The following is a 26127-nucleotide window of genomic DNA, read 5'->3' on the forward strand; positions in this document are numbered from 1 at the left end:
CTCCTACGCACATCAGAGGGCGCCATATAGTGTTATCACGTTCCTACGCACATCAGAGGGCACCATATAGTGTTATCACGCTCCTACGCACATCAGAGGGCGCCATATGGTGTTATCACGCTCCTACGCACATCAGAGGGCGCCATATGGTGTTATCACGCTCCTACGCACATCAGAGGGCGCCATATGGTGTTATCACGCTCCTACGCACATCAGAGGGCGCCATATAGTGTTATCACGCTCCTACGCACATCAGAGGGCGCCATATGGTGTTATCACGCTCCTACGCACATCAGAGGGCGCCATATAGTGTTATCACGCTCCTACGCACATCAGAGGGCGCTATATAGTGTTATCACGCTTCTACGTACATCAGAGGGCGCCATATAGTGTTATCACGTTCCTACATACATCAGAGGGCGCCATATAGTGTTATCACGTTCCTAAGTACATCAGAGGGCGCCATATAGTGTTATCACGCTCCTACGTACATCAGAAGCCGCCATATATTGTTAAGACGTTCCTAAGTACATCAGAAGCCACCATATAGTGTTATCACGCTCCTAAGTACATCAGAGGGAGCCATATAGTATCACATAGTATACTGCTTGTTACAGAGCAGCGTTATATAACGCCCCAGCGCAAGCTGTGATGACTCAATAAGCGGAGACTGACACAGACAGGCTGTTCTTACACAGCTGAGCGATTTATTGCTGACAAGAAAACAGATGTGATAACGCACTCCGTAACTGCAATAACACAGCATATATAGGCATAATAATGCACTCAGTAACATTCCAATAACACAGCATATACAGGCATAATAATGCACTCAGTAACATTCCAATAACACAGCATATACAGGCGTGATAATGCACTCAGTAACAGTCCAATAACACAGCATATACAGGCATAATAATGCACTCAGTAACATTCCAATAACACAGCATATAGAGGCATGATAATGCACTCAGTAACAGTGCAATAACACAGCATATACAGATGTGATAATACGGTCAAGTAACTGTATAATAAAGAATATACAGGCGTTCAGGCACTCAGTAAGCATAACCCTGATGAAGTTTGGTCTAGAAGAAACGCGTTGGTAGTCTGTTTGCCTTTTCCAGGAAGAACTTCTGCTATTGGGAGCTCCAACTGATTATTACAGGTAGAGTTGCAGAGAGTTCCCTATCTTGGAGACTGGCTGAAACGTTTGTGACTATGATGCCAATTATCAAGTACTTATACTGTGCCTGATTTTAATTACTTATTTTTAAAAATTCTAATTTACTCCATTATGAGTTATTTCATCTGTTTGGGGCTGGGCTATTTTCCAGATTTGGAGATCATTAAAGAGGATGAAAAGTACCATAGGAGAGGACTTTGGGCCTAATTCAATAAGGAGTGTGCAAAATAAGCGAATTAGCAGAATTTGCAATCCTTTTGCAAGCATGCTGGGGGCCACCCATATCAGGGCAACTCCGCCCAGCATACTAACCCCCCCCCCCCCTTGATGAAGCAGGAATTAGGGATGCCTCCTTCCGCCATGTTCCCGTTCGCAGCGGCTGAGTGTGACGTTCGCGCCGCACCGCCCCCCCCCCCCCCTCCCGCTACGCTCCGTCTCCTCCCTGGAAACGCATGTGCCTGCGGGGCGATCTTAATAATTCTGATTGGATCATTTAGTCTACAACAATTGGGTTACTATAGATCACACTGTAAACGCCTTCTAGTTTGTTGTTTTATGCTGTCATTTGGATCAGTTGCTGACGTGGGTCTAACAGGAGGAGCAGCGCGTCTTATATATTTATGACCGTTTCTAACTCACAAAACAAGTGAAACAAAAACCTGATTCAGAGACGGAGGCAGCGCCGATGTTTGTGAATCTGAGAAATTTTTCTTTGGACTGCCTATGCGTCAGAGTCGCACAGCGCACACACCAACTTAGATTACGGACGGCGGTCTCAGCGCACACTTGAATGCAAAGTGATTAACAGACAGGCAGCATTTCTAAGAGGTAATGAGGGTGTGGAGATTCAAATGGAGGCGTGTCAGAAGTTTGGGGGCGTGTATCAGCCTGCGACTACCATCCCGTACGTAGTTGTAAAGGTTCTGGCGTCTTAGTTTCAAACAAAACTCCTGCGTCATTAGCATATTTTTGCAGATCCACTGCATCCGTCTCTGATGAGGCCCAAAATCAGACACACTGGTCACACAGGGGGAGGGGCTCCGCTGTGGCTCCACCCACTGCTTCAGTCTATTGGTCAGTGCCCCACCAATCAGATTCCCCTCCCTGTGATGTCATCATGTCTTATGGTAATTTGTCCTAGCTCCTGACTCACCCAGATATAGTTATGCAACCGCCTATTACCCACAATGCAGCATGGAGGGGCTCAGTGAATGTGGCAGTGTAGGTGTGTAAGTGTCTGATGGGGTCACACAGAGAATAAAAGGACAACAGTCCTGCCTCATAATCCAGATATATCCTCACTCTGTCACAGGGGATATTGTCAGCTACCCGGATCCACATACTGTCATGTATCACTGAGTACCGATTACCATACCCCCTACACAGACACCAGGACTTGTTGTTATATCCAATGTATGACGGACGTCCCCTCCTCTCTATACTGGGATAACACATCCCCACCCTCCAGTTCCCTGATCTACCGACATCCACTTCCCAGAAATGTCCCCCTGAGGAGAATCCCCTGGTGCTCATTACCTGACGACACTGAAATCTCTCTGGTGTTGCTGTATATTTCTGGCTTGGCGACCAGGACGCAGTTTTCTTGTCACCTGATATACGTATATTATTAGCAGCTGTGGTTACATCCAGTATTATTATTTCTGTAGCTTCCTGCACATAGAACAATGTATTTATACCTGTTATTATATCAGAGTCTGTATCACAATCTGTGGTCACATCCTGTAATAGGGCTGTATCCTCCTGCACATAGATCCCTGTATTTATACCTGTTATTACATCAGATAATGTGTGTAATGTCCCTGAGATGAGACCCACATCCAGATCTCCTGCAACATGGACCTGTGTATATCGTCTCTTTCTGTCATTACTATCACACAAGTCCTCTGTGTCTGGTTCCTGTAAGACAGTCACTGGATCAGACATGTTACACAGCTCCTCAATGTGACGCATCTTCCCGGACAGCTCGTCCTTCTTTATTTCCAGCTGCTGGATCAGATCAGAGACTGAGAGTGAAACGCGCTGTTCCTGCCTGGAGATCTCACTCAGTACGCTCTTCTCCAGGTCTTCCAGCTGTCTCCTGATGTCTCTAAACAGGGCAGTGACTCTCTCTGTTACACCAGCTGCTTTCTCCTGATGTTCTCTCCTGCGCTCCTGTAGTCTTTGGACTCTTCTCTCAGCCTCCACTCTGTTTCTGGTCAGTTTCTGCAGAACATTCCTCAGCTTCTCCTTCTTCTTCTCAGAGGCCTCATCCAGAGACTCCACCTGATGTCCTCCGTGTTCCCCAATCAGACAGCAGGACACACAGATACAGGCAGCGTCCTCAGTGCAGTAATACTCCAGGACCTTCTTATGGATGGAGCATTTTTTCTTCCCTAGGAAAGTGGTGGGATCAGATAAGACGTGCTCTGGTGACTTGCTGTGTACTCTCAGGTGTTTATCACACAGAGAAGCCTCACAATGCAGACAGGATTTAGCAGCAGGTACAGGAGAGTCCAAGCAGTAAGTGCAGAAGATCCCAGTCTCCTCCTGATCTGGCTGAGTAGACAGGAAACTCCCCACTATGTTACACAAAGCTATGCTCCGTATCATTGTAGGACGTCTCCTGTACTGTCCTCTGCATTCAGGACAGGTATAAACTCCAGCCCCTTCCTGTGTATCCAGCACACGATCAATACAGACCCGGCAGAAGTTGTGGCCACATCCCAGGGTTACAGGATCGGTATAAATGCTCAGGCAGATGGAACAGTCCAGCTCCTGTCTTAGATCAGCAGTCGTCATCGCTGGCAACAGAAGAGGGAAATGAAAGTGAAGATGGTTAAAATCAATTGGTGCATTTACCACATAGGACGAGGCTAAGCTGTCCTTTTGGTTATATCTATAGTCTCAGTAATACATAAAGCGACATTATGCAGGAAAAATAAGAATTTACTTACCGATAATTCTATTTCTCGGAGTCCGTAGTGGATGCTGGGGTTCCTGAAAGGACCATGGGGAATAGCGGCTCCGCAGGAGACAGGGCACAAAAGTAAAGCTTTTACAGGTCAGGTGGTGTGTACTGGCTCCTCCCCCTATGACCCTCCTCCAGACTCCAGTTAGGTACTGTGCCCGGACGAGCGTACACAATAAGGGAGGATTTTGAATCCCGGGTAAGACTCATACCAGCCACACCAATCACACCGTACAACTTGTGATCTAAACCCAGTTAACAGTATGATAACAGAGGAGCCTCTGAAAGATGGCTTCCTAAACAATAACCCGAATTAGTTAACAATAACTATGTACAAGTATTGCAGATAATCCGCACTTGGGATGGGCGCCCAGCATCCACTACGGACTCCGAGAAATAGAATTATCGGTAAGTAAATTCTTATTTTCTCTATCGTCCTAAGTGGATGCTGGGGTTCCTGAAAGGACCATGGGGATTATACCAAAGCTCCCAAACGGGCGGGAGAGTGCGGATGACTCTGCAGCACCGAATGAGAGAACTCCAGGTCCTCCTTTGCCAGGGTATCAAATTTGTAAAAATTTACAAACGTGTTCTCCCCTGACCACGTAGCTGCTCGGCAGAGTTGTAATGCCGAGACCCCTCGGGCAGCCGCCCAAGATGAGCCCACCTTCCTTGCGGAATGGGCCTTAACAGATTTAGGCTGTGGCAGGCCTGCCACAGAATGTACAAGTTGAATTTTGTTACAAATCCAACGAGCAATCGACTGCTTAGAAGCAGGTGCACCCAACTTGTTGGGTGCATACAGTATAAACAGCGAGTCAGATTTTCTGACTCCAGCCGTCCTTTAAATGTATATTTTTAAGGCTCTGACAACGTCCAACAACTTGGAGTCCTTCAAGTCGTCTGTAGCCGCAGGCACTACAATAGGCTGGTTCAGGTGAAACGCTGATACCACCTTAGGGAGAAAATGCGGACGCGTCCGCAGCTCTGCCCTATGTCGAATGGAAAATTAAATAAGGGCTTTTATAAAACAAAGCCGCCAGTTCAGATACTCTCCCGGCCGAAGCCAGGGCCAGTAACATAGTCACTTTCCATGTGAGATATTTCAAATCCACATTCTTTAGTGGTTCAAACCAATTGGATTTGAGGAATCTAAAACTACATTTAGATCCCACGGTGCCACCTTAGGCACCACAGGAGGCTGTATATGCAGTACTCCTTTGATAAAAATCTGGACCTCAGGGACTGAGGCCAATTCTTTTTTTTTTTTGGAAGAATATTGATAGGGCCGAAATTTGAACCTTAATAGATCCCAATTTGAGACCCATAGACAATCCTGATTGCAGGAAATGTAGGAAAACGACCCAGTTGAAATTCCTCCATCGGAGCACTCCGCTGCTCGCACCACGCAACATATTTTCGCCAAATACGGCGATAATGCTTCGCGGTGACTTCCTTCCTTGCCTTTATCAAGGTAGGAATGACTTCTTCTGGAATGCCTTTTCCTTTTAGGATCTGGCATTCAAACGCCATGCCGTCAAACGCAGCCGCGGTAATTCTTGAAAAAGACAAGTACCCTGCTGAAGCAGGTCCCTTCTCAGAAGTAGAGGCCACGGATCGTCCGTGACCATCTCTTGAAGTTCCGGGTACCAAGTCCTTCTTGGCTAATCCGGAGCCACTAGTCTTACTCCTCTTTGCCGTATAATCCTCAATACCTTTGGTATGAGAGGCAGAGGAGGAAACACATATACCGACTGGTACACCCAAGGTGTTACCAGCGCGTCCACAGCTATTGCCTGCGGATCTCTTGACCTGGCGCAATACCTGTCCAGTGTTTTGTTGAGGCGAGACGCCATCATGTCCACCATTGGTTTTACCCAACGGTTTAATAGCATGTGGAAAACTTCTGGATGAAGTCCCCACTCTCCCGGGTGAAGGTCGTGTCTGCTGAGGAAGTCTGCTTCCCAGTTGTCCACGCCCGGGATGAATACTGCTGACAGTGCTATCACGTGATTCTCCGCCCAGCGAAGGATCCTGGCAGCTTCTGCCATTGCCCTCCTGCTTCTTGTGCCGCCCTGTCTGTTTACATGGGCGACTGCCGTGATGTTGTCCGACTGGATCAACACCGGTCTTCCTTGAAGCAGAGGTTCCGCCTGGCTTAGAGCATTGTAGATTGCTCTTAGTTCCAGAATGCTTATGTGAAGAGACTTTTTCAGGCTCGACCACACTCCCTGGAAATTTCTTCCCTGTGTGACTGCTCCCCAGCCTCTCAGGCTGGCCTCCGTGGTCACCAGGATCCAATCCTGCATGCCGAATCTGCGGCCCTCCAATAGATGAGCCTCCTGCAACCACCACAGAAGGGATACCCTTGTCCTCGGCGACAGGGTTATCCGCAGGTGCATCTGAAGATGCGACCCTGACCATTTGTCCAACAGATCCCTTTGCATGGAATCTGCCGAAAGGGATTGCTTCGTAAGAAGCTACCATTTTTTCCCAGGACTCTTGTGCATTGATGTACAGACACCTTTCCTGGTTTTAGGAGGTTCCTGACCAGGTCAGATAACTCCTTGGCTTTTTCTTCGGGAAGAAAAACCTTTTTCTGAACTGTGTCCAGAATCATCCCCAGGAACAGCAGACGAGTTGTCGGCATTAATTGGGATTTTGGAATATTCAGAATCCATCCGTGCTGCTTTAGCACCTCTTGAGATAGTGCTAAACCCATCTCTAGCTGTTCTCTGGACCTTGCCCTTATTAGGAGATCGTCCAAGTATGGGATAATTAATACGCCTTTTCTTCGAAGAAGAAATATTATCTCGGCCATTACCTTTGTAAAGACCCGAGGTGCCGTGGACAAACCAAACGGCAGCGTCTGAAACTGATAGTGACAGTTTTGTACAACGAACCTGAGGTACCCCTGGTGTGAGGGGTAATTGGAACGTGGAGATACGCATCCTTGATGTCCAAGGATACCATAAAGTCCCCTTCTTCCAGGTTCGCTATCACTGCTCTGAGTGACTCCATCTTGAACTTGGACTTCTTTATGTACAGGTTCAAGGACTTCAGATTTAGAATAGGCCTTACCGAGCCATCCGGCTTCGGTACCACAAAAAGAGTGGAATAATACCCCTTCCCTTGTTGTAGAAGAGGTACCTTGACTATCACCTGCTGAGAATACAGCTTGTGAATGGCTTCCAAAACCGTCTCCCTTTCTGAGGGGGACGTTGGTAAAGCAGACTTCAGGAAACGGCGAGGTGGCTCTGTCTCTAATTTCAACCTGTACCCCTGAGATATTATCTGCAGGATCCAGGGATTTACCTGCGAGTGAGCCCACTGCGCGCTGTAATTCTTGAGACGACCGCCTACCGCCCCCGAGTCCGCTTGCGAAGCCCCAGCGTCATGCTGAGGCTTTTGTAGAAGCCGGGGAGGGCTTCTGTTCCTGGGAAGGAGCTGCCTGTTGCTGTCTCTTCCCTCGTCCTCTGCCTCGTGGCAGATATGAATAGCCCTTTGCTCTCTTATTTTTAAAGGAACGAAAGGGCTGCGTTGAAAGGTCGGTGCCTTTTTCAGTTGGGGAGTGACTTGAGGTAGAAAGGTGGATTTCCCGGCCGTAGCCGTGGCCACCAAATCCGATAGACCGACCCCAAATAACTCCTCTACGCATCGCCTGTCCACTGTCGTGTCCATAAAGCTCTTCTGGCCGAAACGGACATAGCACTTACCCGTGATGCCAGTGTGCAGATATCTCTCTGTGCATCACGCATATAAAGAAATGCATCCTTTATTTGTTCTAACGACAGTAAAATATTGTCCCTGTCCAGGGTATCAATATTTTCGATCAGGGACTCTGACCAAACTACCCCAGCACTGCACATCCAGGCAGTCGCAATAGCTGGTCGTAGTATAATACCTGCATGTGTGTATATACCTTTTTGGATATTTTCCATCCTCCTATCTGATGGATCTTTAAGTGCGGCCGTCTCAGGAGAGGGTAACGCCACTTGTTTTGATGAGCGTGTTAGCGCTTTGTCCACCCTAGGAGGTGTTTCCCAGCGCTCCCTAACCTCTGGCGGGAAAGGGTATAAAGCCAATAACTTCTTTGAAATTAGCAGTTTTTTATCGGGGCACCCCACGCTTCATCACACACGTCATTTAATTCTTCTGATTCGGTAAAAACTACTGGTAGTTTTTTCACACCCCACATAATACCCTGTTTAGTGGTACCTGTAGTATCAGCTAAATGTAACATCTCCTTTATTGCCAAAATCATATAACGTGTGGCCCTACTGGAAAATACGGTTGATTCGTCACCTTCACCACCGGAATCAGTGCCTGTGTCTGGGTCTGTGTCGACCGACTGAGGCAAGGGGCGTTTTACAGCCCCTGACGGTGTTTGAGGCGCCTGGACAGGCACTAATTGAGTGTCCGGCCGCCTCATGTCGGCAAACGACTGCTTAAGCGAGTTGACGCTATCCCGTAATTCCACAAATAAAGGCATCCATTCTGGTGTCGACCCCCTAGAAGGTGACATCCTCATATTTGGCAATTGCTCCGCCTCCACACCAATAACGTCCTCATACATGTCGACACACACGTACCGACACACAGCAGACACACAGGGAATGCTCTATACGAAGACAGGACCCACTAGCCCTTTGGGGAGACAGAGGGAGAGTCTGCCAGCACACACCAAAAAGCGCTATATATGACAGGGATAGCCTTATGATTAAGTGCTCCCTTATAGCTGCTTTTATATTAATATATTGCCATTTATTTTGCCCCCCCTCTCTGTTATACCCTGTTTCTGTAGTGCAGTGCAGGGGAGAGACCTGGGAGCCTTCCTGACCAGCGGAGCTGTGACAGAAAATGGCGCCGTGTGCTGAGGAGATAGGCCCCGCCCCTTTTCCGGCGGGCTCGTCTCCCGCTATTTAGTACATTTAGGCAGGGGTAAATATCTCCATATAGCCTCTGGGGCTATATGTGAGGTATTTTTAGCCTTTTTAAAGGTTTTCATTTGCCTCCCAGGGCGCCCCCCCCCCAGCGCCCTGCACCCTCAGTGACTGCCGTGTGAAGTGTGCTGAGAGGAAAATGGCGCACAGCTGCAGTGCTGTGCGCTACCTTTAGAAGACTGCAGGAGTCTTCAGCCGCCGATTCTGGACCTCTTCTTGCTTCAGCATCTGTGAGGGGGCCGGCGGCGTGGCTCCGGTGACCATCCAGGCTGTACCTGTGATCGTCCCTCTGGAGCTTCATGTCCAGTAGCCAAGAAGCCAATCCATCCTGCACGCAGGTGAGTTCACTTCTTCTCCCCTCTGTCCCTCGTTGCAGTGATCCTGTTGCCAGCAGGAATCACTGTAAAACAAAAAACCTAAGCTAAACTCTCTAAGCAGCTCTTTATGAGAGCCACCTAGAATTGCACCCTTCTCGGCCGGGCACAAAAATCTAACTGGAGTCTGGAGGAGGGTCATAGGGGGAGGAGCCAGTACACACCACCTGACCTGTAAAAGCTTTACTTTTGTGCCCTGTCTCCTGCGGAGCCGCTATTCCCCATGGTCCTTTCAGGAACCCCAGCATCCACTTAGGACGATAGAGAAAAGTGAATTTCTTGGAAACAGTAATGGGTCAATTCAATTAGTTGAAATGATGTTGGCAATCAGGGGTGGATTGGGATGGGAAACCAGCCCGGGAAATTTCTGGAAGCAGTCCTAACTGAGGCGGGGTCTGTTGAGGGGTTGGGGTTTGTCAAGGGGGGCCGGATACTCCCTCCTCATTGGGCCTAATTCTGAGTTGGATGCAGTCTCAGCCTTCCTTGCATCAGTCTCTTAATGCTAATGCCACTACAAAGCTCTTCCCTAGGGTACAAGCATGCGTCCGAATGTGCGAAGACTGACACACCCACTTTAAAACACATTGTCCCCTCCCACTGGGAAAAACATAAAACAAAACACATTCACCACGACAGAAAAAAAATAGAAATTTGATACCTACCGGTAATTCCTTTTCTCGTTGTCCGCAGTAGATACTGGGGAATAGTATATTACCATTGGGTAATAGATCGCGTCCATTGGAGCCTGGCACTTTAAGAAATTGATAGTGTGTGCTGGCTCCTCCCCTCTATGCCCCTCCAAGCAGACTCAGTCTAGGAAACTGTGCCCGAGCAGACGGACATACCTGAGAGAAGGATATAAACACATAAAGCGGTGAGGTAACGAACCAACACACAATAATAAAGATAGCAGAGCTAACCACACAGAGGAAAGCCACGCTAACCATACATGGAACAGGGAAAGCAACAGCAAACCCAACCGAGAACACTTACAACCAGGTATGCAGGAATACGAAGCACTGAGGCGGCACACAATATCCACTACGGACTACGAGAAAAGGAATTACCGGTAGGTATTAAATTCCTATTTTCTCTAACGTCCTAGTGGACACTGGGAAATACAGTTACCGTGGGGATGTCCCAAAGCTCCCAGAATGGGTGGGAGAGTGCTGAGACACCTGCAAAACCGCCTGACCGAACTGAAGGTCATCCTTGGCTAAGATGTCGAACCTGTAGAATTTTACAAACGTGTTCGAACCAGACCAAGTAGCAGCTCGGCACAACTGTAAAGCCGAGACACCCCAGGCAGCTGCCCAGGAAGAACCCACCGACCTTGTAAAAGTGGGCCTGAACAGAACTTAGCAGCAGTAGAGCTGCAGAAGTATAGGCTTGTTGAATAGTCAACCTGAGCCACCTAGCAATGGACTGCTTAGAGGCAGGGCGACCAATCTTATGAGCATCATAAAGGACAAAAAGCGAATCAGACTTCCTGTGACGAGCAGTCCTTTTGATGTAGATTTTCAAAGCCGTAACCACATCCAGGGACTTTGGAGCAATGCCGGAACCACAATTGGTTGATTCACGTAAAAGGCCGACACAACCTTCGGCAAAAAGTGCGGGCGAGTTCTGCGCTCCGCCCTATCCTCATGGAATATCAAGTATGGGCTCCTATATGACAAGGACCCCAATTCCAAAACACGTCTTGCAGAGGCTAAGGCCAGCAACATTACAGTCTTCTACGTTAGATATTTCAAGTGTACCCTATGCAAGGGTCCAAACCAGTCCAACTGGAGAAATGTCAATACCACATTGAGATCCCACGGAGCCGTGGGAGGGACAAAGGGAGGTTGAATGTGCATAACCCCCTTTAGAAAGGACTGTACTTCAGGAAGTACCGCCAGTTGTTTCTGGAAGAAGATAGAGAGAGCCGAAATCTGAACTCTGATAGAGCCTAATAGCAGGCCCTTATCCACGCCAGCTTGCAGGAACAGTAGAAAACGGCACAAACTAAATTGCACAGGGGAATATTTTCTACACTCGCACCAAGAAACATATTTCTTCCAAAGACCGTGGTAGTGTTTGGACGTAACCACCTTACGGGCCTGGATCAAAGTTGAAACAACCTGGGATGGAAGACCCTTTCTGGTTAGAATCTCCCTCTCAACTTCCAAGCTGCCAAATGAAGCCGCTGTAAGTTTGGATAGACGAACGGTCCTTGTTGAAGAAAGTCCTTGAGAAGCGGCAGAGGCCAAGGCTCCTCCAGAGACAAGGTCAGGAGGTCCGCATACCAGGCCCGTCGAGGCCAATCCGGGGCAATGAGAATTGCCTGAACTCTTTCCTTTTTGAGTCTTTTTAGAACTTTTGGAATGAGAGGAATTGGAGGAAATAGGTAAACGAACTGGTAAGTCCACTGCGTCGTCAGAGCGTCTATCACTATAGCCTGCAGGTCCCTCGTCCTGGAACAGTAACTTCAGAGCTTCTTGTTGAGACGAGACGCCATCAGGTCTACTTGTGGACAACACCACCTGTGAACAAGTTGTTGAAACACCTGAGGGTGAAAGACCCATTCCCCCGGATGGAGGTCGGGCTTGCTTAGGAAGTCCGCTTCCCAGTTGTCCACTCCTGGAATGTGAATGGCTGAGATGGCCCTTGCGTTGGCTTCTGCCCAGAGGAGTATTTTTGACACCTCTCGCATTGCGGCCCTGCATCTTGTTCCTCCCTGTCGGTTGATGTACGCTACTGCCGTGGCGCTGTCCGACAGAACCTGGATGGCCGGATTCAGAAGGAGGTACGAGGCCTGTCTGACAGCACTGTAAATTGCTCTGAGTTCCAGGATGTTGATCGGAAGAGCAGATTCCGGACAGGACCAGGTCCCCTGGAACTGCGCCCTTGGGTCACAGCGCCCCAACCCCGGAGGCTGGCATCCGTTGTTAGCAGAGTCCAATACTGGGTATTGAAACTCCGACCCTCCACAAGATGGGAGACTTGTAGCCACCAAAGTAAGGAGATCCGTGCTTTCGGTGACAGGGTTATCTGCTGATGCATGAGCAGGTGAGATCCCGCCCATTTATCCAAAAGAACCAGTTGAAATGGTCGTGCATGGAACCTGCCGTATTGTATTGCCTCGTAAGAGGCCACCATTTTTGCCCAGCAAGCGAATGCAAGGATGAATTGAGATCCTGCGCAGTTTTAATACAGAACAGACCACAGTCTGAATAGTCAAGGCCTTGTCCATTGGAAGGTAAACCCTCTGAGAAGAGGCCGCCATTTTGCCCAGCAAACAGCGTATCCAGGATCATTCCAAGGAACTGAATTCTCTGAGACGGTTCCAGGTGAGATTTCTGGAAATTGAGGATCCATCCGTGGTTCGCAAGCAGACGAGTAGTCAAGCCGATGCTGTGCAGCAGCTGTTCCCGGAATACCGCCTTTATTAGGAGATCGTCCACGTACGGGATTATGTTGACACCCATGATGCGCAATTGCTGCATCATCTCCGCCATGACTTTTGTGAACACCCTTGGGGCTGTGGAGAGACCAAAGGGTAAGGCCTGAAACTGGAAATGTTGGTCCAGTACAGCGAACCGAAGGAACGTTTGGTGAGGGGGCCATATTGGGATATGCAGGTATGCATCCTTGATATCTAGGGATACCAGAAACTCCCCCTCCTCCAGACTTGCTATCACTTGCTCTCAGTGATTCCATCTTGAATTTGAACACTCGAAGATAAGGGTTCAGGGATTTTAGATTTAAGATCGGCCGTACATCGCCGTCCGGCTTCGGGACCACAAAGAGACTTGAGTAAAACCCCTTTGTGTGCAGCGGAGGAGGTACTGCAACAGTAACTCCTGTAGAAAGCAGTTTTTGAACTGCCTCCTGCAAGGAAACTTTTGCTACAGGTGAAGCTGGGAAACCTGACTTGAAGAATCTGGGAGGAGAGAGTTCCTGGAATTCCAGCCGGTATTCTTGGGATATGAGGTCCCTCACCCCAAGGATTCTGGCAGGACTCTCCCCATATGTGGGCGAAGTGTTGAAAGCAAGTACCTACCTGAGTTCTTGCTGCTGGGGCCAACCGTCACGCGGAGGGCTTCGTGGAAGAAGATCATGAGGCCTGGTCCGAAGTTCCAGCAGCTGCTGGTTTACGGGACTTACCTTGAGTTGCAGCATTGGAGGCACCTCTGGCTTTGCCTCTGAACCTGGCTACCCGAAAGGACTGCAGAGAGAGTCACGGCAGGGACGTCTAGCAGGTAGCGCAGCAGATGGCAGATATGTAGATATACCTGCTGTCGCCTGAGATGTTCCTTGTTCAATTCTTCCCCAAACAAGGCATCACCTGTAAAGGGAAGGTTCTCCACACCCTTTTGGAATCAGCATCCGCTGACCACTGTCGCAGCCACAGGGCTCTACGAGCCGATACCGCCATAGCAGTGGTATGGCCGTTAATGATACTTAGCTCCTTAACAGCCTCACTCATGAAGCTTGCAGCATCTTGGATATGTTGCAGTAATGTGACTATCTCATCCTTAGGTAGTGTATACAACTTTTTTATAATAATGTCAGACCATTTTACGATTGCTCTAGAAATCCAGCCGCAAAACTAGGGTAGGGCGGTTGGGTACGCTCGCTGTAATATAAATTGACTTAAGTGTGGTCTCAATTTATTTTGCGATCAGCTGGGTCTTAGAGAGAGAGATAGCCCCAGGTACAGGTAGTACAATTTTACGTGACAGCCTGGACACAGACGTATCCCCTGTTGGTGGGTTTTCCCAAACTTTCCTATACACATTAGGGAAGGGAAACATTTTTAGTACCCACTTAAGACTAATACATTTTTTGTCAGGATATATCCCTGCGTATTTAGAAAGGGAATCCAATTCCATTGAAACAGGGAAGATTGCAGAGGACCTTGGTTTCGTATTAAAACAATTCCTCTATTGGTTCCGTTTCCCTAACAGGGATGTTGAGTACCTCCTTACTATCATAAATCAGGGCCACAACTCCCGGGGACAGGGAATTATCCTCATCCCCCTGTCACAACTGAGGGCTGGTGCTGACCAGGGGGAAGCCTCAGTTGTAGGGGCTGAGGTATATGTGTACCTGGGAGGCAGTACAGGGTTCTTAGACATGCAGGGAACCTTTAGAACAAATGCACGAAGGCGTGACCAAGACAACGAAGGAAAGTTCAAAGGTTTATTAAACACAGTTCAGAGGAATACTGATGCCTTGGTACAGGTAACAGGAATCACAGTTCAGAGAAATACTTGGGATCGATGACGGAACACCGATGGTGACTTGGGATCGATGGCGGAACACCGATGGAGACTTGGGATCGATGGCGGAACACCGATGGAGACTTGGGATCGATGGCGGAACACCGATGGTTACTGGCAGGGCAGAGCACCGCTGGAAGCTAGAAGCTGGAAGCCGGTCTCAGGTAACTGCCAGTCACAGGGAGCAATGTAGACACTGCAGAGTCAGGCTGTACTGCAGAGAAAGTCCATGGAAGAACTGCACACTGGAATCACTGTAGACAATTGAAGCACTGACATCTTTCCACCCCAGGAACAAGATATTTATACCAGCTGGGAAACAGGGATTGGCTGGCTGATTAACCAGAGACCAGAGTGCAGCTGCTGGGTAATCAGGCTGAGAGCAGAGTGCAGCTGATAGGCTGAAAGGTATCACGTGATTAGGAAAACATGGCTGCGCCCATGCTAGCTTTTGGAGGGAAAGATTGTTTGTAACTTGCATGTGAAACTTAACCCTGATGCTGCCAGAATCACAGTAAGGAGATTAGAGACAATGAGATGCAGCGTGCTGCACACAGACAGTGCAGATGGAATCCAGGCTTGGAACACTGGGACAGTCTCAGGAGACATTTGGAAGGTAAATACTGATAAGGAATTACCTGGATCGTGACACCCCCTAGTCGAACTCTGGTGATTCAGTATCATAGTAAGACTGTAAATCTGTGGTATAGTGGGTTTATGAGAGACCACCAGGGGGTTGCTGAGGAGCCAGTCTTCAGCAGCAGTAATCATGAAAGTGACCATAGATTGCTTCAGAGTCTGCCTCTCTCATAATGTAGAGCAGTGATCATTTATTTAAATGAATCCAACCACACGGGTTCCTGCAATTCACTAGCCTGTAGAGAGCATTGTACACAATAGAGACCCTTTTGAGGAAGGTGTAACCTAGCCTTACATGTATACACAGACTTATTTTCAGACATGCTTTAGCAGAAACCACAGTGCAGTGTTAGTGAGACAGCACACTTATCTCAGAAAACCCTGAATAGAGTGACACAGAGAGGATTGGGACCAGACCACGCAATACCTCAGAACGGAGCAGCGCTCCGCTGGGTGTATATATATATATATATATATATATATATATATATATATATTTTCCTCAGAGCAGTATAACCACTGTCTGTATGTTCCCCCCTTCACTAAAATCCCCTGGATTGTTTCAGTGGGTCTCTGGAGGAGCCTGCATGCAGCCTGTACTCAGCAGCAGCAGGAAATTGCGCCTTTTGGCTTCTGGTCCCGCTCTCCGGGAAGCCCCGCCCCCTCAATAGCGTGCGGTCCCTCTCGTTTTTTTATACTGGCATTTACTCCAAATAGTGTAAAAAAAAAAAGATTTTAAACCTACCGGTAAATCTTTTTCTCCTAGTCCGTAGAGGATGCTGGGGACTCCGTAAGGACCATGGGGAATAGACGGGCTCCGCAGGAGACATGGGCACTAAAAAGAACTTTAGATATGGGTGTGCACTGGCTCCTCCCTCTATGCCCCTCCTCCATACCTCAGTTAGAGAAACTGTGCCCAGAGGAGACGGACAGTACGAGGAAAGGATTTTTGTTAATCTAAGGGCAAGATTCATACCAGCCCCCACCATCCACACCGTATAACATGGAATATACGAATCAGTTAACAGCATGAAACAAAACAGTATCAGCCCGAGACTGATCAAAACTGTAACATAACCCTTAAGTAAGCAAAAACTATATACAAGTCTTGCAGATGTACCCCGCACTGGGACGGGTGCCCAGCATCCTCTACGGCCTAGGAGAAAAAGATTTACCGGTAGGTTTAAAATCTTATTTTCTCTTACGTCCTAGAGGATGCTGGGGACTCCGTAAGGACCATGGGGATTATACCAAAGCTCCAAAACGGGCGGGAGAGTGCGGATGACTCTGCAGCACCGATTGAGCAAACATGAGGTCCTCATCAGCCAGGGTATCAAACTTGTAGAACTTGTCTGCTTTGAAGCAGGAGCGCCAACCTTGTCGGCTGCATACAGGACAAACAGTGCCTTTGTTTTCCTAACCCGAGCCGTTCTGGCCACATAAATTTTCAATGCCCTGACCACATCAAGGGACTCGGAATCCTCCAAATCCCGTGTAGCCACAGGCACCACAATAGGTTGGTTCATATGAAAAGAAGAAACCACCTTGGGCAAAAATTGAGGACGAGTCCGCAACTCTGCTCTATCCACATGGAAAATCAGATAGGGGCTCTTGTGAGATAAAGCCGCCAACTCCGACGCTCGCCTTGCCGATGCCAAGGCCAACAACATGACCACTTTCCAAGTGAGATAATAAGATTTTACTCACCGGTAAATCTATTTCTCGTAGTCCGTAGTGGATGCTGGGGACTCCGTAAGGACCATGGGGAATAGACGGGCTCCGCAGGAGACTGGGCACTCTAAAGAAAGATTTAGGACTATCTGGTGTGCACTGGCTCCTCCCCCTATGACCCTCCTCCAAGCCTCAGTTAGGAACTGTGCCCGGAAGAGCTGACACAATAAGGAAGGATTTTGAATCCCGGGTAAGACTCATACCAGCCACACCAATCACACCATATAACACGTGATAGGAACCCCAGTTAACAGTATGATAACAATTGGAGCCTCTGAAGAGATGGCTCACAACAAAACCCGATTTTTGTAACAATAACTATGTACAAGTATTGCAGACAATCCGCACTTGGGATGGGCGCCCAGCATCCTTTACAGGCTATGAGAAATAGATTTACCGGTGAGTAAAATCTTATTTTCTCTGACGTCCTAGTGGATGCTGGGGACTCCGTAAGGACCATGGGGATTATACCAAAGCTCCCAAACGGGCGGGAGAGTGCGGATGACTCTGCAGCACCGAATGAGAGAACTCCAGGTCCTCCTCAGCCAGGGAACTAAATTTGTAGAATTTAGCAAATGTTTGCCCCTGACCAAGTAGCTGCTCGGCAAAGTTGTAAAGCCGAGACCCCTCGGGCAGCCGCCCAAGATGAGCCCCCTTCCTTGTGGAATGGGCTTTTATTGATTTAGGCTGCGGTAATCCTACCGCAGAATGTGCCAGCTGAATAGTGCTACAAATCCAGCGCGCAATAGACTGCTTAGAAGCAGGAGCACCCAGCTTGTTGGGTGCATACAGGATAAACAGCAAGTCAGTTTTTCTGACTCCAGCCATCCTGGAAACATACATTTTCAGGGCCCTGACTACGTCCAGCAACTTGGAATCCTCCAAGTCCCTAGTAGCCGCAGGCACCACAATAGGTTGGTTCAAGTGAAAAGCTGAGACCACCTTCGGGAGAAACTGAGGACGAGTCCTCAATTCTGCCCTATCCATCTGGAAAATCAGATAAGGGCTTTTACAAGACAAAGCCGCCAATTCTGAAACCCGCCTGGCCGAAGCCAGGGCCAACAGTACGACCACTTTCCACGTGAGATATTTTAATTCCACAGTCTTAAGTGGTTCGAACCAATGTGATTTCAGGAATGCCAAAACCACATTGAGATCCCAAGGAGCCACTGGGGGCACAAAAGGAGGCTGAATATGCAGAACTCCTTTGACAAAAGTCTGAACTTCAGGCAGTGAAGCCAGTTCTTTCTGGAAGAAAATCGACAGAGCCGAAATCTGGACCTTGATGGACCCCAATTTGAGGCCCAACGTCACCCCTGCTTGCAGGAAGTGTAGGAATCGACCCAGTTGAAATTCCTCCTTCGGGGCCTTCATGGCCTCACACCAAGCAACATATTTCCGCCAAATGCGGTAATAATGTCTTGCGGTGACATCCTTCCTGGCTTTGATCAGGGTAGGGATGACTTCCTCCGGAATACCCTTTTCCTTTAGGATCCGGTGTTCAACCGCCATGCCGTCAAACGCAGCCGCGGTAAGTCTTGGAACAGACAGGGTCTCTGCTGCAGCAGGTCTTGTCTGAGCGGCAGAGGCCAAGGGTCCTCTGCCAGCATCTCTTGAAGTTCCGGGTACCAAGCTCTTCTTGGCCAATCCGGAACCACGAGTATGGTTTTCACTCCTCGCATTCTTATTATTCTCAGTACCTTGGGTATGAGAGGTAGAGGAGGAAACACATAAACCGACTGGTACACCCACGGTGTCACTAGAGCGTCCACAGCGATCGCCTGAGGGTCCCTTGACCTGGCGCAATATCTTTTCAACTTTTTGTTGAGGCGGGACGCCATCATGTCCACCCGTGGTCATTCCCAACGGTTTACCCGCATTTGGAAAACTTCTGGAAGAAGTACCCATTCTCCCGGGTGTAGGTCGCCCATCGGAGAATCCTTGTGGCTTCTGCCATCGCCATCCTGCTTCTTGTGCCGCCCTGTCTGTTTACATGGGCGACCGCCGTGATATTGTCTGATTGGATCAGTACCGGCTGGTTCTGAAGCAGGGGCCTTGCTTGGCTTAGGGCATTGTAAATGGCCCTTAGCTCCAGAATATTTATGTGAAGCGAAATCTCCTTGGAAATTTCTTCCCTGTGTGACTGCACCCCAGCCCCGAAGGCTGGCCTCCGTGGTCACCAGGACCCAGTCCTGTATTCCGAATCTGCGGCCCTCTAGTAGATGAGCCCTCTGCAGCCACCACAGCAGCGACACCCTGTTTCTTGCCGACAGGGTTATCCGCTGTTGTATCTGTAGATGGGACCCGGACCATTTGTTCCACAGGTCCCACTGGAATGTCCTTGCGTGGAACCTTCCGAATGGAATTATGCTTCGTACGAAGCTACCATTTTTTCCAGGACTCGTGTGCTTCCACTGGAAGAAACACTCTTTTCTGGTCTGTGTCCAGAATCATTCCCAGGAACAGAAGACGTGTCGTCGGGACCAGCTGTGACTTTGGAATATTGAGAATCCAGTCGTGCTGTTGTAGCACTTCCCGAGAGAGTGCTACCCCCACTACCAACTGTTCTTTGGACCTCGCCTTTATCAGGAGATCGTCCAAGTACGGGATAATAAAAACTTCCTTCTTGCGAAGGAGTATCGTCATTTCGGCCATTACCTTGGTAAAGACCTTCGGTGCCGTGGACAACTCCAACGGCAGCGTCTGGAACTGATAGTGACAGTCCTGTACCACACATCTGAGGTACTCCTGGTGAGGAGGGTAAATGGGGACATGCAGGTACGCATCCTTGATGTCCAGGGAGACCCTGTAATCCCCCTCGTCCAGGCTCGTAATAACCGCCCTGAGCGATTCCATCTTGAACTTGAATCTTCTGATATAAAAGTTCAAGTATTTTAATTTTAAGATGGGTATCACCGAACCGTTCTGTTTCGGTACCACAACCATTGTGGAATAGTAACCCCTTCCTTGCTGAAGGAGGGGCACCTTGACAATCACTTGTTGTGATTATAGTGTTGAATAGCCACCAACACCGCCTTCCTGGCAGAGGGAGGTGCCGGTAAGGCAGATTTTAGGAAACGGCGGGGGAAGAACGTCTCGAACTCCAGCCTGTACCCCTGAGATACTACTTGAAGGACCCAGGGATCCATGTGAGAGAGCCCACTGGGCGCTGAAATTTCTGAGACGGGCCCCCACCGTACCCGGGTCCGCCTGAGCAGCCCCAGCGTCATGCTGTGGACTTACCGGACGCAGGGAGGACTTCTGCTCTTGGGAACTAGCTGTGTGCTGCAGCTTTTTCCTCTACCTCTGCCTCTCGGCAGAAAGGATGAGCCTCTAGCCCTCTTGCTTTTCTGGGGCCGAAAGGACTGTACTTGATGATACGGTGCTTTCTTTTGTTGTGGGGTAGCCTGTGGCAAAAAAGTCGATTTCCCAGCAGTAGCTGTGGAAACAAGGTCTGAAAGACCATCCCCAAACAGTTTTACCGCCTTATAGGGCAAAACTTCCATGTGCCGATTCGAGTCGGCATCGCCTGACCATTGCCGAGTCCATAACCCCCGTCTGGCGGCAATGGACCTAGCGCTTATTTTTGATGCCAGCCGGCAAATATCCCTCTGTGCATCACGCATGTATAAGACCCCGTCTTTTATATGCTCTATTGTCAGCAAAATATTGTCCCTATCCATAGTTATTTTCCGACAGGGAATCTGACCACGCAGCGGGAGCACTGCACATCCATGCCGAAGCAATGGCTGGTCGCAATATAATGCCCGAGTGTGTGACTATATCTTATCTTTCAGGGTAACCCCCTGCTTTTTATCAGCAGGTTCCTTCAGGGCGGCCGTATCCGGAGACGGTAGTGCCACCTTTTCTGATAAGCGTGTAAGCGCTGTATCTACCCTATGGGGTGTTTCCCAACGTGACCTATCCTCTGGCGGGAAATGGTACGCTGCCAATTACCGTTTAGAAATTATCAATTTCTTACCGGGGGAAGACCACGCTTCCTCACACACCTCATTTAATTTCTCAGATGCAGGAAAAACTACTGGTATTTTTCTCTCACCAAACATAATACCCTTTTATGTGGTACCTGTGGTATTATCATAAATGTGTAATACATTTTTCATTGCCTCAATCATGTAACGGGTGGACCTATTTGGAGGGTACACTAGTCTCATCGTCGTCGACACTGGAGTCGGTATCCGTGTCGACATCTGTTTCTGCCATCTGAGGTAGCGGGCGTTTTTAGAGCCCCCCATGACATTTGAGACGCTGGAACAGGCACAAGCTGAGTAGCCGGCTGTTCTGTGTCGTCGACCTTTTGTGTAAGGAGTTGACACTTTCACATAATCCTTCCATAAGTCCAACCACACCCGTGTCGATCCCGCAGGGGGTGACATCACATTTACAGGCATTCGCTCCGCCTCCACATCATTATCCTCCTCATACATGTCGACACAGCCGTACCGACACACAGCACACACACAGGGAATGCTCTGACAGAGGACAGGACCCCACAAAGCCCTTTGGGGAGACAGAGGGAGAGTATGCCAGCACACACCAGGGCGCTATATATCACAGGGATATCACATATAAAGAGTGTTTTCCCTTATAGCTGCCTATATATATTGTATACTGCGCCTAAATTGTGCCCCCCCTCTCTTTTTAACCCTTTCTGTATTGACTGCAGGGGAGAGCCAGGGAGCTTCCCTCCAACGGAGCTGTGAGGGAAAAATGGCGCCAGTGTGCTGAAGGAGATAGCTCCGCCCCTTTTTCGCGGACTTTCTCCCGCATTTTTATGGATTCTGGCAGGGGTTAAAAAGCACCTATATAGCCTCTGGGGCTATATATGGTGCCAGTTTGCCAGCCAAGGTGTCAGTATTGCTGCTCAGGGCGCCCCCCCCCCCCAGCGCCCTGCACCCATCAGTGACCGTAGTGTGTGGTGTGCATGAGGAGCAATGGCGCACAGCTGCAGTGCTGTGCGCTACCTTGGAGAAGACAGAAGTCTTCAGCCGCCGATTTTCCGGACCACCTTCTTGCTTCTGGCTCTGTAAGGGGGACGGCGGCGCGGCTCCGGGAACGGACGACGAGGTCGGGTCCTGTGTTCGATCCCTCTGGAGCTAATGGTGTCCAGTAGCCTAAGAAACCCAAGCTACCACCACTTAGGTAGGTTCGCTTCTTCTCCCCTTAGTCCCTCGATGCAGTGAGCCTGTTGCCAGCAGGTCTCACTGAAAATAAAAAACCTAACAAACACTTTCTTCCTAGGAGCTCAGGAGAGCCCCTAGTGTGCATCCAGCTCAGCCGGGCACAGAAATCTAACTGGGGCTTGGAGGAGGGTCATAGGGGGAGGAGCCAGTGCACACCAGATAGTCCTAAATCTTTCTTTAGAGTGCCCAGTCTCCTGCGGAGCCCGTCTATTCCCCATGGTCCTTACGGAGTCCCCAGCATCCACTAGGACGTCAGAGAAATTTTAATTCCACCGTTTTAAGTGGTTCAAACCAGTGAGATTTAAGGAACCGCAACACCACGTTAAGGTCCCAGGGTGCCACTGGAGGCACAAAAGGAGGCTGGATATGCAGCACTCCCTTCACAAAAGTCTGGACTTCTGGGAGAGAAGCCAATTCCTTCTGAAAGAAAATGGATAGGGCCGAAATCTGAACCTTAATGGAACCTAAATTTTAGGCCCAAATTCACTCCCGTCTGTAGGAAGTGAAGGAAACGGCCCAAATGGAATTCTTCCGGAGGAGCATTCCTGGACTCACACCAAGATACATCGCTGTCACGTCTTTCCTAGCCTTTATCAGAGTAGGAATGACCTCATCCGAAATGCCCTTTTCCGCTAGGATCCGGCATTCAACCGCCATGCCGTCAAACGCAGCCGCGGTAAGTCTTGGAACAGACAGGGCCCCTGTTGTAACAGGTCCTCTCTGAGAGGAAGAGGCCACGGATCTTCTATGAGCATTTCCTGCAGATCCGGATACCAGGCCCTTCGCGGCCAATCTGGAACAATGAGAATTGTCTATACTCCTCTTCGTCTTATGATTCTCAATATCTTTGAGATGAGCGGAAGAGGAGGGAACACATAGACCGGCTGAAACACCCATGGTGTCACCAGGGCGTCCACCGCCACTACCTGAGGGTCCCTCGACCTGGCGCAATACTTCGGTAGTTTCTTGTTGAGGCGTGACGCCATCATGTCTATCTGAGGCAGTCCCCACCGACTTGCAATCTCTGCGAAGACTTCCTGATGAAGTCCCCACTCTCCTGGATGTAGATCGTGTCTGCTGAGGAAGTCTGCTTCCCAGTTGTCCACTCCCGGAATGAAGACTGCTGTCATGGCGCTTACATGATTTTCCGCCCAGCGAAGAATCCTGGTGGCTTCTGCCATTGCCACTCTGCTCTTTGTTCCGCCTTGGCGGTTTACATGCGCCACTGCGGTGATGTTGTCTGACTGGATCAGAACCGGTAGGTCGCGAAGCAAATTTTCCGCTTGTCGAAGGGCGTTGTATATTGCCCTCAACTCCAGTATGTTGATGTGAATACAAGCCTCCTGGCTTGACCAGAGACCCTGGAAGTTTCTTCCCTTTGTGACTGCTCCCCAACCTCGGAGGCTCATAGTATCTAAGGTTGAAAAAAGACAATTGTCCATCGGGTTCAACCTATTTGTGGTCTCCTATGCACGATTATTTTGTATAAAATTTTGACTGAAGTTGCTGACTGCCGTTCCGATTAACCCCTCTTTTTTATAATAACCATAGTGCGTGACTATGCCCCGTAACCCTGGATATCCTTATCCATTAGGAATTTATCTAACCCATTCTTAAAGGTGTTGGCTGAGTTGGCCATTACAACTCCCTCAGGCAGGGAATTCCAAACACGTATCGTCCTTACCGTAAAAAAGCCTTTACGCCGTATTGTGTGGAATCTCCTCTCCTCTAACCTGAGCGAGTGTCCACGAGTTCTCTGTGTTGATCTAACCAAAAACAGGTCCTGCGCAAGATCTGTATATTGTCCCCTTATATATTTGTAAATGTTGATCATGTCCCCTCTTAATCTCCTCTTTTCCAGTGTAAACATGCCTAGTCTTGCAAGCCTTTCCTCGTATTCCAGCGTCTCCATACCCTTAATTAGTTTGGTCGCCCGCCTTTGAACCTTTTCTAGCTCCAGGATGTCCTTTTTGTAGTAAGGTGCCCAGAATTGTACACAGTATTCAAGGTGTGGCCTCACAAGTGATTTATATAACGGGAGTATAATACTCTCGTCCCTAGCATCAATTCCCCGTTTTATGCATGCTAATATCTTATTAGCCTTCTTTGCTGCAGTCCTACTTTGGGTACTACTGCTTAGTTTGCTATCTATGAGGACACCTAAGTCCTTTTCCAGTACAGAATCCCCTAATTTTACCCCATTTAGTAGGTAGGTGTTATTTTTGTTCTTGTTGTCACAGTGCATTACCTTACACTTGTCTGTATTGAAGCACATTCCCCATTTCGCTGCCCAAGCTTCTAATTTAACTAAGTCATTCTGAAGCGACTCAGCATCCCCCTCCGCATTTATAACTTTACACAATTTGGTATCATCTGCAAAAATGGACACCATGCTCTCTAGACCTTCTGTAACGTCATTAATGAAAATATTGAACAATAGCGGTCATAATACTGAGCCTTGCGGCACACCACTTAGCACTTCAGTCCAAGTTGAAAAAGATCCATTAACCACAACGCGCTGCTCCCTATTATCTAACCAGTTTTTGACCCAAGTGCATATTGTGCTTCCTAGCCCTGATTTTTGTAGATTGTAGATAAGTCTCATGTGTGGTACAGTATCGAACGCTTTGGCAAAATCTAAAAAGATAACATCCACCTCTTTACCCTGATCTAGGTTTGCGCTTACTGTTTCATAAATGCCAAGTAAGTTGGTTTGACAGAATCTGTCCTTCATAAAGGACATGTCCTCCATGTTGATTCCTTTTAATGACCTTATTGACTTCAAGGAACTTCTGAATACTATCTCTTAGAATACCTTCCAATACTTTCCCCACTATAGATGTAAGACTAACTGGTCTATAATTACCTGGTTCAGCTTTACTTCCCTTTTTGAATATAGGCACTACTTCCGCTATACGCCAGTCTTTGGGAACCATACCTGATATTACTGAATCCTTAAAGATCAAAAATAGCGATTTTGCAAGTTCAGAATGAAGCTCCATTAGAACCCTTGGGTGAATACCATCGGGACCTGGTGATTTATTAATCTTTAAATGTTTTAATCGGTCACAGACTACTTCCTCGCTTAAATAAGTACCTATCAGTGGGATATTCTCATTATTGAGATTATATGTTAGTCCCTGAATTGGGTCCTCTCTAGTAAATACTGTTGAAAAAAACTCATTTAGTGTGTCCGCTATGTCATTATCATTTTTGCTTAAGACTCCCAACTTGTCTTTTAAAGGGCCTATACTCTCCTTCTTTAATCTCTTGCTATTAATGTATTTAAATAATTTTTTGGGATTCGCTTTGCTTTCCTTTGCTACTAGTTTTTCAGTTTCTACTTTAGCTGCTCTTATTTCCTTTTTGCATATTTTGTTACATTCCTTATAGTGCTGAAATTACTCTACTTCCCCGTCAGATTTGTATTTTTTAAATGCTCGCCTTTTCTTGCCCATAAGTTCCTTAATCTTTTTGTTAAGCCACATCGGTTTATGATTTTTATTCCTTTTTTTGCTGCTCGTAGGAATAAATTTGAGTGTATTTTTAGCTAGCAGGAATTTTAGTACCTCCCATTTCTCCGTAGTATTTTTTCCTAAAAACAAACCTTCCCATTCAATATCCCTGAAAAATACCCTCATCTTATCAAAATTTGCTTTGCTAAAGTTTAGAGTCCTAGTTGAGCCAGTATAGGACTGTTTATGGAAACTGATATTGAATGTGACCATATTGTGGTCGCTGTTTCCGATGGTTTTCCCTACTATAATACCTGATACCAAATCCCCATTGTTTGTTAATACCAGGTCTAAGATTGC

General features: G+C 48.2%; 2 protein-coding genes across 3 annotated transcripts in view; one reads left to right on the plus strand and one right to left on the minus strand.

The window, feature by feature from the left end:
- Positions 1–682: 682 nt before the first annotated feature.
- Positions 683–26127, minus strand: part of LOC134933830 (E3 ubiquitin/ISG15 ligase TRIM25-like) — an 84780-nt gene continuing 59335 nt past the window's right edge. For both annotated transcript variants that reach the window (XM_063929322.1, XM_063929323.1), the window contains exon 2: positions 683–3987. In XM_063929322.1, the coding sequence (XP_063785392.1) occupies positions 2336–3985 (1650 nt within the window). In that variant the 5' untranslated portion in view covers positions 3986–3987 and the 3' untranslated portion in view covers positions 683–2335. The remainder of the gene's footprint in view (positions 3988–26127) is intronic.
- The window catches only part of HDHD5 (haloacid dehalogenase like hydrolase domain containing 5), a 77431-nt gene continuing 66559 nt past the window's right edge, over positions 15256–26127 (plus strand). Inside the window, exon 1 of the mRNA XM_063929325.1 lies at positions 15256–15354. Within this exon, the coding sequence (XP_063785395.1) occupies positions 15271–15354 (84 nt within the window). The 5' untranslated portion in view covers positions 15256–15270. The remainder of the gene's footprint in view (positions 15355–26127) is intronic.

The sequence above is a fragment of the Pseudophryne corroboree genome, chromosome 6 (genome assembly GCF_028390025.1).
Source record: "Pseudophryne corroboree isolate aPseCor3 chromosome 6, aPseCor3.hap2, whole genome shotgun sequence".
Classification (NCBI taxonomy): domain Eukaryota; kingdom Metazoa; phylum Chordata; class Amphibia; order Anura; family Myobatrachidae; genus Pseudophryne; species Pseudophryne corroboree.